The sequence below is a fragment of the Pieris napi genome, chromosome 16, assembly GCF_905475465.1.
Source record: "Pieris napi chromosome 16, ilPieNapi1.2, whole genome shotgun sequence".
NCBI classification, from domain to species: Eukaryota; Metazoa; Arthropoda; class Insecta; order Lepidoptera; family Pieridae; genus Pieris; species Pieris napi.
The window spans coordinates 10377268-10397441 of record NC_062249.1 but is presented as its reverse complement, the minus strand read 5'-3'; the positions used below and the strand labels follow the sequence as shown (position 1 = coordinate 10397441).

Genomic DNA, 20174 nt, shown 5'->3' with positions numbered 1-20174 from the left:
CATCCATCCCTAATAATTGTTAACTTGTTATTTTATTATTAAGACATGTTTCAATATGTCAAGTGAAGCATGGCATTGCAGATACCACCTCGACGTCCGTTGTTCCACAACTGAGCGTTTTCTAAGGAAGTTTTTGCCGCGCATCACCAGTAGGTATGTGTAACCAGCTGCCCACTGAAGTATTTCCGAACCAATTCGACTTAGGGTCCTTCAAGAAAAGAGCGTACCAATTCCTAAAAGGCTAGTAATGCATTTGAGTGTGTCCTCTTAACATCAGGTGAACCCGTTTGCCCCTTTCTATAAAAAAATTATGTGTACGGGCGTACACGCAGCTTTACGCCTTTGATTTGGGAACTGGCAGTAAATGGTTCATAAGTATACATAAAACACTTTAAATAAATAGGTATAATTTTAGATTAGAAGTAAGTAAGTAGTAGTAGTAGAAGTATTGTATTGCTTTCGGCTACGGAAGGAATAACGAAAAAGGACGGCGGAGCGAACTCTAAAAATAATAAATAACAATTTTCTATACTTCAGTTGTAACACAATCTATACAAAAATGATAAAGAATATATATCTTTTATATACCCATCTCATTATTGTCAGCGCTCGTGTTAACTTGCCCGCCAGTAGACGCCAGGCGCCGGCCATTCCTCGTATTAACGGAAACCATGGAAATGCCTTTGCGCATATGCAATGCATGCATTTGCATAAAATGATTCGCTTATATTCAGCTTAATTTTATGACGTCAATGTCTAGGGTATTCAAGTTAAGTTATTGAACCACTAAGTTATATTGGAAATATTTCAAGAAGTTAACTGTTTGAGAATATTATCAAAATGTATTTAACTATATACCTATTTGTTTTATATATCTCGATTTGAATGTGATTACATAAATATTATTTATATTATCACGCCACCTTCCCGAAGACCACGGTTCTCCACTTGCTACAGTCCCGACCCTCTCGCTTTAACCAACAAAGTTGTTATGGGTACGTTAAATTTATCCTGCTCTCGTACCTCCTGGATCACATATATGATACAAAAAAGCAGTATTGGCATAGAAGCTTCAGCGGACTTGCTATGTACGCATGTAACACTCACGCAGAAAAAAATCGTGAGTCTCAAATCCAAAAATGGACGAAATGTGCCAGACAGAAGAGTTAATTTTCTTAAGATATGACATTGAAATAAATGAAAATATTTAGACAGAGAAACTAAGCCTTAATAAACATTGAAAAACATTGAAAAAACATTTATATATATACTAATTATGGGAAAAATTATACGACGCGTGCGCAATACAATTTTATTCCCCGTTTATCAATAGAGCTTCTAGTGATAACAGAATTTTGATAAACGCAAGGTGTTTGAGATAAACGTCTTTAAGATATGATACAGGTGAAATCACCCCTGTTTGTTTTGAGATAACATTATTGATTTGAGATTAAAGATACTTAAGAATTTAATGCTCTTAAAATTTCTTAATATATACGTCCTCTTTGCATCTGTTTAAAGCTTTGGTATGAAGCCTTTGGTCTCAGAAACGTTGATTACTTGATTTGTCTGTCTAAGTATGTCTTCTTCCCGTATGTCAAAATCAATACGCGGGAGTAACTTTTTTGTATTATTGCTTAAACATTATAAATAAACTACGGGTATTTATTTATTTTATTTACATACACTTCGTTGCAGGAAATACAATTAGTACAATTAAAATAATTAAATAATAAGGAGGGCAAGGGGCGGCCTTATCGCTTTCAAGCGAGATCTTCCAGGCAACTATTGTAAGGTTTTTTTTAATTAGTTAGACGAAGAATTGACGACACCAAGCAATTAAACGTTGTTATGTGAAAGGGCATATGAATCACGATTATTTCAGTTATTACGAAAGTTAGGAATACGATGTGGACAGGTAATGTACAGTAGAGAAATAAATTAAGATAAAGGAGTACAACTACTAAATACTACAGTAAAAATTCTTTTAAATTTCTTACAAATTAAAATATAAAGCGAAACTTAAAAAAAAATCCATACAAACGAAAACATTAAACAGAGAGAAAAAAAACGTTTTTATCTGTGAGTATGTCATGCTGTTATCCTTAACGGTACAATCGTAATTAGTTTTTTTTTTATAGAACGGGGGGCAAACGGGCAGGAGGCTCACCTGATGTTAAGTGATACCGCCGCCCATGGTCAATCTCAATGCCAGAGGGCTCGCGAGTGCGTTGCCGGCCTTTTAAGAATTGGTACGCTCTTTTCTTGAAGGACCCTAAGTCGAATTGGTTCGGAAATACTTCAGTGGGCAGCTGGTTCCACATAGTGGTGGATTCGAACGCATGTCTTCAGGGTTGAGTACCATACGTTAGCCACTAGGCTAACATTGCTCTTTTATATAAAAAATATCCTTAAGTTACGATATGTTAAAAATATGAACTCTATATAATCGAGATTAAACTTGACTATCGCTAAACATAAATAAAAACACTACTTTCAAAATACCAAAATTGTCAATCAGTTATAAGCTAAAATTTCGCGTCCATAGTTACGGGTTGACTGAAAAAGCGCCAGTAAAAATGGCTTTTCAATAAAACCATGTCCTATGAGATATTTAAAAAATGCGGAACATGTAAACTAAAAAACTAACAAAAACCAATTCGTTTTAATAGTTAATTTCACGGTTAAATTCGTACTTATCAATATTAGAGTAACGGCCAGTTCCCAAAACGCTTTGACAAATACACAATTTGTAACGATATTCGCACTGGTTTACGAAGAGACGTGGGAAATCTGGGTCTATTTTATTGTCTAGACTTTCTAGGTCTAAGCGGATCTTATAAAGTTCCTGATCTTTAAATATCTACAACGTGATCCTTGGTTTCTCTGCTTGCTGTGTGATAGCGGATATCTTCATCGATAAATGAAGTATCAAAAAGAATTTCTCCATTCGAACCTGTACTTCCTGAGACGTTTTCACCTGAACAAACAATCATTTCAGATTTATTATAAAGCAGTGTTGGCCCGTCGCTGCAATGTGAGACTCTCATCTCTGAGGTCGTAGATTCGATCGCTGGCGCTCAATGGTGGCACCATTGGTGCACAATGGTAAACATCGTAAGGAAACCGGGCATATCTCAAATCCAAAGATCGTCGACGTGTGAGACAGAAGGTTGATCACCTACTTATCACTTCTCCTCACTTGTATGCAACAAAACTGATCAAAGGATGCAATCTGAGGCCAGAACACATGTAGGGTTGTAGCGCCACTTAATATATTAGATATATATTACCTATTAGAAATCGCTTAAGCCATCAAGTAATGATTGAAATACGTATCATAGATTCATTTAGAAGCATTCACTCATTAATGCTTTCTAAAATCTGTCATTCTTCGTTCATAAGAAATGTTCACGTGGCGTTCATTTATCATCTTGAAACCGGACTCATACTTTTGGTAAAATATAAAAAACTTCTCTAAATGGAGTCCAAACAGAGATTTCACATTTCCCTTCCCGGGCCACTCAAAATATCATAATAATTTCCCCAAAAACATCAAAATACAGTAAAAATCAAGAAATATGTTTATTGTTTTTAATTACATTATCACGTACTAAATCTAGCTATCATTTCTTTTGTATTCTGATTAAGTATTTCGTCTATATATTCTGGTGTAATTATAAAAAACTAATAGTCCTCATAGTCCGCGGACAGTACGTTTATTACGACTTTTTCCTAGTGCAAACTGTTAAGCACGCTGCGCACGCGCATCTGTTTAAGTGAAACTGTCAGTATTGTTTCGTGGGAAGGCATTGATATAAATGACAAATGACAATTGATTTCTAACATTGTTTTTTCTTAGTTTTCTCTCGACGTCACGATTATGATTTTGTTTAAATCTTGATTGAGATTTGTTCGCTCTTAACTTTTTAGTTATTTAATATAGTTGAGGACTTTTATCATTATTGGTCTAGTGTCTTCAGCGTGCGACTTTCAAGACTGAGGTCGTGTGTTTAAGACACGGCTGTGCACCATCACTTTTTAGGAAAAACATCGTGAGGAGACTGGCATGTCTCGGACCCAAAAATGGACGCCGTGTCACAACAATTATTATATTATAATTAAGAAATAGAACACAACAACAATTAACAATTATTATATTATAATCAAGAAATAGAATCTGAAACCAAAGCGCCCAGGATCCTAGCGTACGTACGTGTAAGTTTCATGTATTTCAGGACAGTTGTTTCATACATATGAAGTAAAATTTTATCGCCCATTTTTCTCAAAGCCTGTTTGATTAAGTCAATCGGCAAATTTTATTTTATACATAGATGAAACATTCGTAATTATTTTCAACGTAAAGTTTGTACCAAAAATACATTCTATAAGAACGCCACGAAGACAAAGTCCAACACAAGTCCAGCTGTAAAGGAATCTCGGATAACTCATACTTGACCACATATGCCATTGATATCTGCAGGGTGATTGAATTATCACGCTCTGTCGACTGAACGTAATTACGCTCTGATGTATCAGCTATTGAGATGTATCGATAATTTTACGGCTATTACATAAGAATACGGAAGGCTTCTTATACGCTGTATATACGTATTACATTCGTCATTAAGTTTTTAAAGAATTTGTGATTGACAGATCGTTCGTATTTCAAATTGCTTTGTCAAATGTCAGAGTTTTCTCTGTCAAATCAATGACGTGTTAGTAAAACACGAAACCACATTGAAATAAGATTTAAACTTATGATAACATTAACTTTTGTTAATTTAAAATATTTAGAATTAAATATTACAAAATACAATGAGTGAATGTCATCGATTGAATGTAATAAAACTAAAAGATTTGACTATACAGATTCGTTAACTAATTGTCAAATTCTATTAAATGACAGTTGACATTTTAAAATTAAATCGATTGTTTTCATAATTTGTTTCGAGTGTTTTTCAGCAATCGTTAGACTTTAATAAAGTATTGTATGTTAAAAAGTACTCACTCAAAGGCTAAAAATTCTATCAAATTAAGATTGAAATCTCGTATGAAGAGCCTTAGCTAATATATTACGGTCACTTTTGGTCCTAACCATGATGGATGCGAGTCGGCGCCACAAAGGACCATTGACAAAGCCTCTCCCAATTATCCTCTACGGTTCTGGTACAAAAAAATTAAACGTGTCGAACTAACAAAATACAATACACATCCCAAAGTGGGCACGTAAACAAACAATGCAACAAATAAAATAATTTTCAAAAGTGATATTTCCTCATTGAGTTTATAGTTTTCTTGTAAGTGTTCGAAACTAAATACAGTAAGAAATTAAATCTAAGTAGGTTTTAAGATTTCCAAAATGTTTATTATTAAATCGGAGATGAAGGCCAATAATTAAAATTAACTAATTTCGTCGGCAACAGAGCCGTAGACCATAGAGAAAAAAACAAAGTAGAGTCGTTTGACGTTTGCATGACATGACACTTTTATTAGTATCAATTTTAAGCCAAAAGTTATTTGACGGCAATTTCGCCCAGGACCTCATCCATGTGTGTTAACCACCAAATATAAATAAAGTTGTAAAATCAGGTGAATAAATAAACAAAAATTTAAATAATTTCCGAGATATCTTTATTACAATCGCCATTAATGCGAATCGTTAATTTCATTTTAATAAACAAGCGATAAAATATTCGCCATATCACATTCAGAAGCATTTTAATTATACAATCAATTTAAATGTGTCCAAATAATCCTAATATAACTTAATAGCACTACCTTAATTAATTTATGCGATAACGAACCCTTTTCAAAAAACATTTGAATCTCACAAGTTTGTTTTTATCATTGTTTATACTAACTTTAATCATATTGGCAACTTTATTTGTAACATAAACAAGTGTATGTATGGGATATCCGTACATAGACTATCGTAAATATAAAAGTTTAAAGCCTTTATTTTTGACTATTCTGTTCTAATAAAACAATTTAGGGCAGAATAAAAGAATGATATATAATCTGTGATTTATTCATTACAATGTCAATAAACAAAACAAAATGTAAATAGTTGTCTATGAAACTAATTGTCATATAATTCTTGTCTATTTTAAGTTATGTGAATTCGTATTTTTTTAAACTATCTTAGAATTAGCAAGTTAGAGTTGGTTACACCTTGGGTATTGCCAAGCCGTCGTCCACAAGCCTTCTGATGAAGCTCACAGCAATAAGCTCTCACAAAACACTGCCCGCAATGACAGCAACTATAGATGTTTACTGGGCGATGGGATATGTCAAGAACGTGTCGGCAAACACAGCAGTCTCTATAAATATACTAATTTATTACATATGATTTAAATACATACAATTCCTTACAAGCATTATTTGAAATTCCATGACACCTTTATATGGCCATTCACATTGATTCTTCACAGGCAAGTAGGTAAAGGCGTCTTTAACTAAGTCATGTCGTCTACTTCTACTACTAAAGATTCAATTCGAGACTAGCGCTGCTACTCCCATTTGTCAAAACCAATACGATCGTAACATAGGGAGGTATCTTTCAATTTGTCCTAAGACATGCCGTATTTCTCACCGATTTATTTACTGTACAAGCTAGAGTTCCACGAGCACCTGGAACCGTTGTTGGTCTTTATATTTTTTTTTAATAACAAATTTTTTATATATGATTTAAAAGATGTATGAGCTTTACTCTGTTACAAGTTTTCCTATTGATTTGAGACTTAAAAATTAATATTATTAAATGTTTATCCCAATTAAAAATGCATTATATTATATTATGTTATACCCTTTTGAAAATATGTGATCGGTGCAATTTTAAGATACTAATGTACTTTGTATGTACGAATTTGCATAATGGTCACAATATTACCGCCAGCGCATAAAAATATAAGTAGATATGTTAAAGATATTTTGGCTTTTAAAAATGATTTGTACTTACTTCGCTTTTCCCAAATCGTGTTCCTGAATGTGATAACTGAGTTCAGAAGCCTTGGTAAATTTCGCGCCACAGATGTTGCATTTGAAATTTTGGTCTGTGCTTGGCAATTGTGGTAGATAAAATCTTGATAGATAATAATAATAATCAATATGTGGCATAAAAGACAAAAAGCGTTTCATAGCCTGTGTTGATATTCTTAGTAGTGTTAAAATATTCAAGGGGTCGGTGTTTACAGCTATCGTAATTCTCTCGGTTGTACAGGGTTCAGGGATGATAATCTCTTCTATTTTATCATTTTCTAATATATGCGCTTTAGAGAGGGACTTGGTAACTTCTGTAGATGTTTCTTTCGTTGGAACTTCAAATGTAATCTGGACCGCACACGTTTTGTTTGATGAAGCATTATCCCCTAGTTCTCTTGAAAATATTTCATTGATTTTTTTTAGATCGGAATTTTCTTTTCTAGCTGTCTCAAAAATTATACTGCATTTGCCCGTGGGTAAAATACTTTCAGAATTACTATAATATTTACTGGCACCGTTACATTTTTGATTTATATTGCTTCCAACTACAACACTTCTTAAATGATTAAAATGGTTATTTATCTCTTGTGTAGACACTGTCTTTATGTTTTTGTTCACTTTAAATTCACCAATAAGTCTATTGATAGAATTTATTAATAACTCTAGTTTATTTTCTATTTCTTTCAATGTCAAGTTTTTTACGGAATTTTCTGGTTGAGAATCAAATTTTTGTGTTAGTTCTTCCATATTTGTTGTATTTTTTAATAAACTTTCCCGTTCTTCTGATCTCGCTACGACTGAACGATTATTATCGCTTAGTGGATAGTTACGCAATATCAAAACATTGTGTTCTGTCTGGACAGTCGTATGTCTCTGTTTACTCTGTTTTGAGTGTAAGAGAACTGATTCATTTAAAGCCTTGTCTTCTTCTATGTGTACATCATATCTACTTTTGTATCGATTGCGAAATTTTTCTTTTATTTTTTTCTCTTTCTCAAGCTGAGATAAACGTTCATTTTCTCTATGCAACATAGTTAGACGTCCCACAGATGATGTTGGATAACAAAACGGGTTCCTCAAAAACAAGCGACTGCTCTCTTGGTGATATTGACTTTTCTCTTGATGACATGTATTTTTATGATTTATAAAATCTTCAATTTCATTGGAGTTTCCATAAATATCGTCCAGTAAACATTGTTTTGATGATTGCACACATGAATGCTCTTGTCCATGGCAACCATCGTTAAATTGTGAACTCCGAACATTACCCATCGTTTCTTCATTAACAGGAACTTCATCAAACATTTTAGAATCATTATGTTTACTTTTTAGAACATTTATAAAATTATTCCAAATTTCGTTTTGTTTTTCTCTCTGATGGCTCGTAATTAACTCTTGTATCAAACGGGTAAGCTTTGCATTTCGTTCTAAGGTCTTAAATATAAAGTCTCGGTTGTACAAATTAAAGACGGGACGGCAGTATGTAGCTTTGTCCACATATTCTTTCTGACATCCAACACCCGTAGTTGAATTCTTTGAACTATTTGAGGATACCTTCAAATCAACTTCTTTTCTAATCTCTTCTTTACAATAGTTTGCTATGAAATCATATAAATGATCATCAAATATTCTATTGTTAGATAGAAAAGTAAAACTGTTATCAGTCTCTTCAGATATCGTTGTTGGTTTCTTTGGAGTCAAAATATGGTTAGAACAATTAAGAAAATTACTTTTATTGATTTCTCTATTACTGCGATCTATATAACTATATTTCCTTATAATATTTTCGACAGAATCTTCACAAGTATGTGGACTAGATAGTTGTGGAGTTAACTCAAATTCGCTTTGTAACATTGTGATGAAATTGAATGAAGAATTTTTAGTACAAGCATTTATGAAATTCTTTTAATATTACGAAGATTTTGAAAGTATCACTCAAATAATTGCTAAAAATGTCAACATCAAAAATAAACCATTTGTCACTTTCAAAGATTTAAAAAAAAACTCAGTCAAATGTTTCTGTACCTACTATGTGTTAACCTCCTTTAAACCAATATGAACCAACGATATCCTTAAAATATCACCAGAGAATTCCAAAGTTTGTTTTGACAGGTTGAAATAAAGTGAACAGCATATTGCATTAAAAATACAGCATCGTATGTGATCTCGTAATAAATTATCGATTTTAGGGTTCATAACAAAAATGCAAATAAAGACGTTTAGCCTCTAATGCACCCGCTAACAAAACAATAAAAAAGTTAAGGACCTCAAAATCGCAGAGGTGTGTGGTCACATCAATAAACAATCGAAATATGGTATTGAGTTCTATAATATAATAAATTTGTAAAAAACTTGATTTAATTTTCCCTATATTGTACTTCAATTCATATGCAGTTTGTAAAACCCAATATAAAGAAAGGTACCAGTATAAAATGAATAATTATGTTTAGAAATCCTCATTTTTGATATAAAAGGGGGCAAACGGGAAGGAGGCTCACCTCATGTTAAGTGATAGACACTCATATTGTCAGAGGGCTCACAAGTGCGTTGCCGGCCTTTTAAGAATTGGTACGCTGTTTTCTTGAAGGACCCTAAGTCGAATTGGTTCGGAAATACTTTAGTGGGCAGCTGGTTTCACATAGTGGTGGCGTGTGGCAAAAATTGCCGTAATCGGTAAATATGTCGGGTTGATTCGTATTCTGCTTTGACGTCCGATGATGAAACATCCTGGGGGATGAGATTGCAAATGAAAGAAGTTACCTTCGGACGCATTATGTCGCGTGCCAACGCATCCAAAATGCTCCAATCATAGTCAAAAGGAACCAACCGTCGTTTGGTATTTCGATTTACATTCTCACCCCTCGAGTATTCGTCAAAGAAAAATAATCTTATTACATATTATATGCCATATAGACAAAAGAGAACTCAAATGTATTCGCAAAAAATTTATAATAAAACAGTGTATGTACCAAAGATAATATAATTTAATGCGTACTGTCCACACAGAAGCGACATGTTTAATTGTTTTAGCTTTTCATTCATTTTATTATTTTTGTTGATTGGATAATTGTATAGTGAAATCAAGTCTCAAGGGGTGTTAAATCTTTACTTTAAAAAAATACTCTCTAAAACCGGGAGACTAGGTTCCAATTAGTTTTGGTTTCCAGAATTTGATTGTAAAATTTTATTTATTTAATTAATTCTGTTTCATAAATTTTTCTATCGTGAAAATCGATAGAAAAATTTATCACTTAGCAATAAATGTTCACTCAAATTAATAATAACAAATAACGTTATAGTAAATTATCAGATATTTAACGGCAATCTATCCACATTCACCTTTTTCTTTTAAACACATTGAAGCCTTTACATAAACACTTTGCATAATATTAGAGACGCATTATACAACCTATTTAGATAATACATCGTCACAACACGCTTTTTGTTAGTTTTTTATTTAATTTTCAATGTTATGTTTGCATTTTTATTAGTTCCGACGGGCGCGGCACGTTCGCAGGTTGTTATATTATGATAATCACCCAATAGAATATTCATTGAAAAAACTACCCTTATGTCATCTAATGTTATTGGTGTCACAGCTCCACTTGACGTCTACAATCGCATTGTTATTAGCTGTCATTCAACTGTTGTCGCTTGTGGAGTTCAGGAATGTCACCCTAATAATTTAATGTTGATAATATAGGTAATAAATAACGTTGAATCACAAACAAATTAATTCATAGTAAACAGTTACTCCCTCGTATTTCACATTCTAGGTTAAACATAGGACTTCCAACCGATTTCCTCTCGACAACATTTGAATAGTGATTCGATTACGAACAAAAACAAATTCGCTGAACGGAATAAAAGGCGCCCTTGAAAGGGTCACCTTATAAAGTAAATGCCCCAAAACCTTACCTTGTAATACCCTACAAACTTGAGATGTCTATAAATTATTATTACTAGGTTCTAAGCTTCAGTTTCGTGTGTACATTGATTGCTTTATATGATAAACACTCGACACAAATCAGACGCGCAATTCTATGGAAACAGGGCGATTGAAGTGATCGACTCTATCAAAGGCCTTTGATAAGTCAACAATTTGTTTCAGCAGACACTGAAGCAAGGTGAAGGTCGGTTCTGCGTGAAAGGCGTTGCTATGGAGAACTCTCTCATTTAGTATAATTTCCAATCATACTCGTATTCATTTTAAAAATTGGATTGCTTCTCTGAATGTAGATTGGAGTAAATTGTATTAACGTTTCTGCGTATTCCGTAAAGTTGGCTTAGGATTTTGTCGTTTTGTTTTTCCTGTTGACATTTCAACATATTCATATTAGATATAAAAAAAGTATAATGTCTTATCTTAAAACTCGATATTTTGCTAATTTACTAGAAATCATCTAAGCGCGCCACGCTTCCACGTCATTTGATTCACATTATTGTCATCAAAGATTAGTTTGAGAACTAGTCCCATATAAATTAAAAGGTAATTCGGTTGAATGAAAGAGAAATACAAGAATGTCTTTGTGAAGGCGCGACGTACGGACAGAACGAGATTGTTGCATTGTATTTACATAATAGTTTGTCTACATTATACGATTGTACCCGGAGATTTTTTATTTGATCTTATTATTCATAGGTTACCATTATTATATTGGATTGAGCTTTTTTTATTATGCCAGGAATGTAGTGTCTAAAGCAGTGTTTCCTAACCTTTTTTGTGCCATGCCCCATCTTAGCTTTACTAAAATTCTTATGGCTATTCAACATACATAATTATATACATAACTTTTAATTAAAAAAAATCGTTAAATTAAAATATTCTACCATATATTCATTTTAAGGAAAATAAATACTAGGAAATTGTTTACGATACACAGTAAGTAAAACATATAAAAAAAATAATTTTAACAAATTTTCGAATAGCCCTCCTTAACAATCGCCCCCTGTGGGGCGTGGGCCCCACGTTGGGAAACACTGGTCTAAAGGCTTCATAATTTTGTGTACCAACTGACAAATTTAAACGTCAAAACTAGGTATATTATTATTAAATCCCTTCAGAGATAAACAATGTGGTTGATATCGTGATATAACTAGCTTTACATCTAATATTTTTCATTTAATTTCCCTTTAACCAAATACCATCGCACTCCGAAATAACGTTTCAAATTGATGTAAGCTGACATCACAAATGTTCACATTTTTAATTTATAACTCTACTGAATTCACAAGTACAATATTATAAAAATTATTAAGTAAGAATAAATCTTATATATAATAAATAAAAACATATTGTTTTTCATTTATATATTAAAGTTCACCACATAATATATAATGCTATATCTACAGTATATGTATCTTTTCTAAAATAAATGTTACAAAAATTATAAAAATATATGGAAGCGTATATTTTAGATTTTACTATTACTGCATCTCCGACTAAGGTTTTTTTTTAATAATAAAAACATTCAAGTTACATGATATAGGATCGGAACAATTAACTCTGAAATGATTTAAGTATCAAACTCAAACTCAAAATATCTTTATTCATATAGGTAAAAAAGTACACTTATGAACGTAAAAAAGTTAAATTAATTGTAAATTTACAATTTGCAAGTCAAGGGTGTAGAGCGGGTAAGTATGAAAAATGTACTTAGAAATTCCAATGTTACAGAATCAATGCTGCGTCATCATTCAAAATCTCTGACAAATATTTCTATTATTCGTCTATAATTCCGCGTTTCCAAGAAGCTAGGAACACCTCGGCGGCGTTAAATTTTTTTTAGACTTGTGTGAGGAATGCGATGTTGTGGGGATTAGCCGGCGACTCAAAGTGAATAGGATCGTTTTGTTGACCCGTGAATACCCATTGTTGGTACCCTTATATCGACTTGTACGAAATGTTTGCGCTGTGAACAATCTTTAAATATTTCTGGAGATCGAACGCGGTACGATATGAACACTGTTTGTTTAGGTCTCGTAACATTTATTGGGTATTATTTCCCAATAAATTACATTTATTTAAATTACTTAATCAAATTCACATCGTAAAGACCATATTTTAAGAGTGTTACTTGATTCTTGAGAAATTAACGCGAAGCATATTTAAATGTCCGGAAGATTAGATAATAAATAATGTTACAGTCACATAAATATATGTATAATAATAATCATAAAGCCTTTTTTATTTCAATAATCATATTTTCCATTACAAATGTTGTTAGTATTTACTTATAGCTAAGTGTTAGTAGATGGAAAAGATATTGAGTAAGATTATGAAAACAACAGATTTCAGCAAAAAAATAAAGAGCAAAGTTTTTAACATCTTCTACCCTGCCTTACCTATGGCTGCGAAACTTGGGCACGCTCTAACCAACACAGGGTTATTTTAGTAGTAATATGTTAGTCGCCTATGGTTATGACCCTCTTGTATAATATTTATGTATACATAAGAAGGATTTATATCAATTAATTTTATCGAATGTATTATAATCCTAATGATAATATAATCCTAACTAAAACTTGCAATGCTCTTATTGCTAGATAAAAGCTTACAAACTATACATGATTATTTTCTTAAGTATTTTATCATTCGTTACATTAGTATTATTAGCAAAATCATTTATTAATTTAGGTAACACAATGTACACTTATGAAAGTCAACAAGAAATACATATTAAATGCTAAATGCTTCTAATTTTACAGTTACTGCCAGTTCTCCAATCAAGGGCGTAGAACGGAAGAGAAGAATATACAATAAACTCTCCGTTACTCTTTTTAATCGCCAAGTTATTGTTTTACACAATGTTTGTAAACCTGCAATCATTACACCAGGTTCCACATGGCATCTTAAGTAATTAATAATAATAAAAACAAATATTTGTCCTCGATCAGCAGTAGGCATGGGGAATTAGGAGCACGCACTTACATTCTCGTGGGAACAACACGTAAACACACACCTAGGCTAGCAAAAGCTAGTCTAGATAATAGGTGATGTAAGCCGTTTCATCATCGCTTGACCAAACATAGAATTAAGGAAACAATGGAAAACCCATACGCTAATCACAAAGTAAATACAAAACTATCATGATAAGAAACTTAGGAATTTTCATCGATTTTCCCACGATTTGAACAGCAAACATTTAATTTTTTTACAAGTATTTGAAGATTAGACATTTCAAAAAGTGTTTTAAGAAATACTACGTCATAGTTCTTCTACTGTCGAGTCTAGGACTGTTAGTAATAAAATAATAAATTTTTAGTCTGGCGATCAAAAATTTATAATAATCATAGCCTAGCGGTCTTATTAAGTGGCAGCTAGGTGAGGGGTACCGGGTTCGATTCCCGGTTCGAGGGCAAGTTTTAATTTAATTTAAAATTTGTTCTCGGCCTTTGGGAGGGTTGTGCGGTACCGGGCGAGTGCCTAAACCGTACATGGAGGACATGGTCGAATTTCTAAGGCAAAAAGCACGAATTATAAAAATCTTATACTTGACGCTGGCTAATGCACAAACCGTGCCAGAGCCATAAAAAAAAAATAAGTACAACCTTTTTAGGTCTGGGCCTCAGATTTCTGAATTTGTTTCATGATCATTTGTCAATCTTATAAGCGAGTAGGTGACCAGCCTCCTGTGACACACGCCGTCGACTTTTTGGGTCTAAAGCAAACCGGTTTTCTCACGATATTTTTCTTCAGCGTTCGAGCGAATGTTAAATGCGCACATACAAAGAAAGTCCATTGGTGCACACCCGGGGATTGAACCTACGACTTCAGCGGTGACAGTCGCAAGTTAAAGCCATTAGGCCAACAACTCGTAAGTCTTGCGTCTTGTATAGCCTTTAAGTCGTTGTATCGAGTTAAATTTCTCAGTAGTAGTAAGGAATGTAAGTAATTCAAAGTAAAGAATAGTGTCTTGTCGCGGAGAGAATCGATTTGGAGTGATTCCAACACGACCCGAATTTGTGTGAATGGTATTTGTGTCGGGCAACACTTTATTGTTGAGTTTTGGGAGTTTTATTGCTCTGGAAATTGAATAAACACGTCAATGTAAACTCTTCTTAAATTACCAAGAACAAAGAATATTGTTTGAGACATTTACATATATTTAGCGATGCATCGGCCGTAGTTATTAAACGATAAATGGACAATCGTATATGTTATACGATGGACAAAATACAAAAAAAGTTCTTTTTTAAATTAATTAATTTACCTATTATTTACTAACACTTCGTTGCAACTATACAGAAATGTAGTACAATTAAAATAATTAAGAGCAACTAGCGGCCTAATCGCTTTCGAGCGACCTTCCAGGCAACCACTAAGAGAGAGAAAAATAATTAGATAAGGTGAGCTCAAGAAGTGCAAAAATACATAAGACATTTAGTTATTTAGACAAAAGAAATGGAACAAAGCAAAGCAATTAAAACATTTACATATTATATGTAAATGTATTTTTTTATTTATTAGAGAAGAATATAATCTATCTAGGTACATTTGAAACATTTTGTTCACTTATGAAATCTATGTACACTATGAATACTAGCGAACATATTATATAGCGTGTACACTAGCACGTTTGAAACCTAGGGCGTGTGTTAGGCACAGACAGAATTTTTATTCAAATATGAGACTGTAGCGCCAGAGATTTTTTAGTCTCCGAATTCCGAATAATTTGTTTTAGGCATTTTATCGAACAATTAATTTAACTAAACAACTGAACTACTATTAACTACTGAAACTGTTAGCGTCTTTATACTGTGCCTTCCAGTTAAAGATATGACCGTATATGCCCTTATGACAAGGTGATACGGGAAACATAAAAGCCGGTCTATGAATGAGTGAGTGTTAGCGATGCGGCGCACGCGCTGGATGTGTTCAGGATCACACATACTTCCTCGTCTGCGCGCGCAGACGCCCGTGACTCACTGTTCCGCCGTGGATATGCCATCGCCGGACAGCGGTTTAGGACGTAGACAAAAATAAAATTAACGTAAACTTCACAATATTGCTTTAAAAAACTATAAAGTAAAATACTTAAAATTTTTACGGATTCAATGATTGGCCATTCATATTATACATTTATCAGTAAGTGATATAAATACTTACAGTTACTACTATAGCGAGGCTGTTTGAAAAGCCTTATGGCCTAACCTTATTTTGTTAAGTATAAATAACGAGAGATTGCTATGTATACGTATTTCCTGAAGCGCGAATTGTAATGAACGTACGTAAGTGGTATTCAAACAAATTTTATTGACGATTGAGCAGTTATTAGAAATTCATTTTTTGCACGTACCTATTTGTAATTTAAAACACAGACAGTACTTGGCTATATTGACTTTATACGTTATATTATTTCTTTAGTATCACTCGAGTTCATAGTAACTAATTATCGCGTACTCCAATCCTTTATGGCAAAGGCTAAAGTTGGCTCATTGCAGAACAATATGGCCATAGATTACAATCAGGACTCTTCTCGGGGTTGTTTCGTGTTGCTTTTTATTTTATTATTTATTTGTTAATATATAATGTTTCTGTTATTAACGTTAAAAAAGTTAAAATGAAGCATTTTCTAATGGGAAAGATTATTAGAAATTTTGGGAAAGATAATTTTGAATTTATAAATAAGTATTACATTTGTTACAAGCCGCGCGGTAGATGGAAGAAATCATGACTTCGCAACGTTAGGGAGTGGATAGGTATTGTAATAGGCAATCAATCGTTGAGATCACAAACACATTGTAATTAATATTTCATTAATGTTAACCGAAACACCATTTTTTTAAACAAATTAACTTTGCCTAATGTGCCAAACTAATGCTCACAATCGCCGAATCGCTTCGCAGGTGGTCCGGTCGTTAGCAAGCGACAATATTTGCGCAAAATTCTTTATGCAACTTCTGTAGCCTGTCATTATTTCACCGAAATCTTTTATCGACGCCGCCTATACATCGCCACGTTCATCTATAATTCTGTTTAGGCTTTTATACAAGGACTACTGTACTTCATTCATAAAGGATTTGGTTGCGTCTGGCACGAAGCTTTGACAAAGACAAATTTGATGCCTAAAATTCATTTTATTTTTATTTGTGGTCGTAGTTTTCGTCCACTATAAATGATTAATAGATATGTGTGTTTTGTGGTTCTTGAATATGAATGATAAATATTGGGCAAGAAAGTCCTAGAGGGGAGCCGAGGACCAGTCAGCGAAGTGGTGGACGGCCTCCCACTAGTTGAGGGTGGGAAGATGATTGATGCAAAGCGCGGGAAACCGGGGAACGAAAATGATAAATATTAGCTTCATAATTAGCGGACCCGACAGACATTGTCATATAGATACGTCATGTCATATACATCCGTTTATGAGGACATTAATAACAAACACACAGAGAATAAGAAATGCTATATTATTGTACTCTGTCCTTTAGATAATATATTAAATACATATATTTAACAAGTATCTTTAATTATACTATTATTTTAGACCCATAATAGTAAAATGTAAAAAACGACAAATTATCTGCATTTCGTAAGTTATATTTGGTCGATCTCGTATCATCCGCCTAAAATAATTTCAGAAATAGGCTATTTGAGAATTTGTTTCGGATCGCTTATAATTTGTAGCCGGTGTAACAGTTTGCCTGATTGCCCATGGGCGGGTCAGCTACTATCATTGTTTGATTTGTCGTTTTTGTGATAAGTGTTGGTGATTCGTTTTTTGTAATTTTTATGATTTGTCGAGGTGTGGTCCGATGATGTGTTCTGTTTAGTTAACCTTGACAGTTGACTTACCACTCTTTAGTTGATATAATCTGTGTTTATAAACTGCTCTACTATAAGCCTTTAGAATATATTTGCCTCTAGAATCTATTACCTAAATTAATTCATAAAATATAATAGAAAATTTTACACCACCGTTTTAACAAAAGTATTCTCTGTCTCCTGGTATCTATATTTGCGGAAAACGTGCCTTAAAAATATATTATAATAATATGATATAAACTTCCAGCCGTCCCCCCCTCCATCTTGAGACCTACAAAAAAAGGAACTGCTTTCAGCAGTAAAACCGCCCATTTACACGATTTGTTTTCTTTTTTCTCTTGTTTTGTGTCATTGTGATGTAAATATCTATATATACATCACAATGACACAAATATTCTCGTGTCACAATGTTCGACCCCATACTCCGAAACGACTGGACCGATTCTTATGAAATTCTTATTGCATATTGAGTAAGTCTGAGAATAAGGGGTAGTAAATTTTTTTGTTTTTATTCTTTTATGATACAGAATACAAACAACCCCTAATTTAAAACTTTTACGAGCAAAATGCTTTAATTATTGTAGATATTTATTTTAATTGCACTAAAAAAATGTTTCCTAGAAATAATATACATGGTAAAACAACGTTTGCCGGGTCAGCTAGTAGTGTTATAATATTATTTCCAACTAAAGTCCAAAAAATGTAATTGCATAGACGCTATATTCTTCTAGTAGTCCTATTCATCCACAAGGGTCCATACAGAATTTTGTAAGGTCTTAATAGGCTTACGGTATTACTAATATTCACAAGTCCAAAAGTCATAACCGTACATGACTAAGACTTTCACTAGACGCGATGACCGGATCAGCTGAGCGGAAGCCGGAGGTGACGTCACGGGATGTTACCGTAGGCTCCACGGAGGCTCTGCGTCTGTCCGGTCGGTGATCAAGTCTACAATCGTGGAATTATAAGTAAATATGACGCAAGTCCATGTTTAAGACAACGGTCGCATCTTAATTAATATCTAATTATCCACGTGGACTGGCCTCTCAACACAATGCGGCAGTAAAAAATAATAAGTCGTGTCTATTCGTTTCATAGACTTTAAAATATTTTTAATTGTAGTCTATATTATCTACATAACTATTCCATATTTTAATTTTTTTATAAACTGGCAATATTGATCGCTTGTTGTCACAGTATACAACTGATTCAGTACGTAAGAGTTGGAGGATTTTGACCGATGGTCAGTGAAGCAAGATTTGGTATAGAAGAATTAATAATAATAATCCATCTACAACACTATAGTTTCTTTGATTTTTTTTTCATAGACAATTAGGTCTGACACATGTCGTTATTCTTTAAGGATTGAGACGTAGGAGCAAGTGAGAGAAAGAACGGAAATTGTATTGGTGCACAGACGTGATTCGGACGCAAGGATGAGGGTCGCATGCTTAGCCACACGGCCAGCACTCTTCAATAGAAGAATAGCTCCTAGAGCATCTCTTCCTCTAATGAAGGATCCAAAAACACACGAAATGTCAATTTTGTAACCTATAACTTTTCTTGAAACTGAATAATCTCGTTCTTCTGGTGGTGGAGCTTAAGCGTGCGACACTCATTCCGGTGGTAGTAGGTTCAAACCGTGGCTTACCCACGCCGGCATAGCAATCCAAAACGGTATGTTAAGTACAGAAGGCTGATTTATTTGCCTGTGAAGAAAAAAAAAATATCACGTGACAGGTTGTAGCACCACTGACAGTTAAATTTTTTCTATGTTCCAAAATCAAATCTGGCGGCAAATAAAACACAGACAAAACATTTCTGTTACCATGGCAACCATTATAACCAACCAAAAATATCGATGTTGTACTACCTATATTAGTCCAGTATTTGTGTTGAATAACATAAAACGTAGTCGGAGGTCGGTGTATGTGGGAACGAGTCTCCATGAAATCACTGCATCGCACTATTTCACACAAAAAACACAGACTGGACCAGACGTGGCGTTTAAATCGTACGATCCCGACACGATCGATATGACAAATCGTATGAAAGATTTTGATCAGTGCACGAGATACTCAGTTATGAAGTATATATAAATTCATATAATTAACAACATTAATAATAATCAATTTGAGTGATTATTATTAAATGGGAGTTAGATGTATAAGGTATACAAAGTTATTTTGTTCTCTGTTTTTCATTAAGTTTTTTGTATAAATTGTATTTTTTATATCTTTTATTATCTTAGTTTTAAATTTGTACTGTAGTGCAGCCCTTCTTTTTTTAAATATTAGTAGTTAACAGAGCCTATGTTACTTTATATAATGCATTATACCGGTAAAAGAAGTTTAAAAGACGGTCCAGTAGTTTTAAGTTTATACATACAAAAATATCTTTATAATAATAGTATAGATAATGC

At 33.3% G+C, this 20174-nt stretch overlaps 2 protein-coding genes across 6 annotated transcripts in view; one reads left to right on the top strand and one right to left on the bottom strand.

The window, feature by feature from the left end:
* LOC125057091 (protein prickle-like) overlaps positions 1–20174 on the top strand; it is a 289973-nt gene that overhangs the window by 255456 nt on the left and 14343 nt on the right. The window lies entirely within an intron of this gene.
* On the bottom strand, positions 5623–8919 carry LOC125057092. The gene is made up of 2 exons (XM_047660565.1): positions 6962–8919; positions 5623–6323 (listed from the first exon to the last, which is right to left on the bottom strand). The coding sequence occupies exons 1-2, from the start codon at positions 8836–8838 to the stop codon at positions 6140–6142; spliced, it is 2061 nt and encodes a 686-aa protein (XP_047516521.1). The 5' UTR covers positions 8839–8919; the 3' UTR covers positions 5623–6139.

What these genes read in the sequence shown, in the direction of transcription:
- LOC125057092 (XM_047660565.1), bottom strand. Translation starts at nt 8,838, where the DNA reads ATGTTACAAAGCGAATTTGAGTTAACTCCACAACTATCTAGTCCACAT. An exon ending in CACGATTTGGGAAAAGCGAA is followed by an intron (nt 6,324 to 6,961) that starts GTAAGTACAAAT and finishes GTATATTTATAG; the next exon opens with AGACTGCTGTGTTTGCCGAC.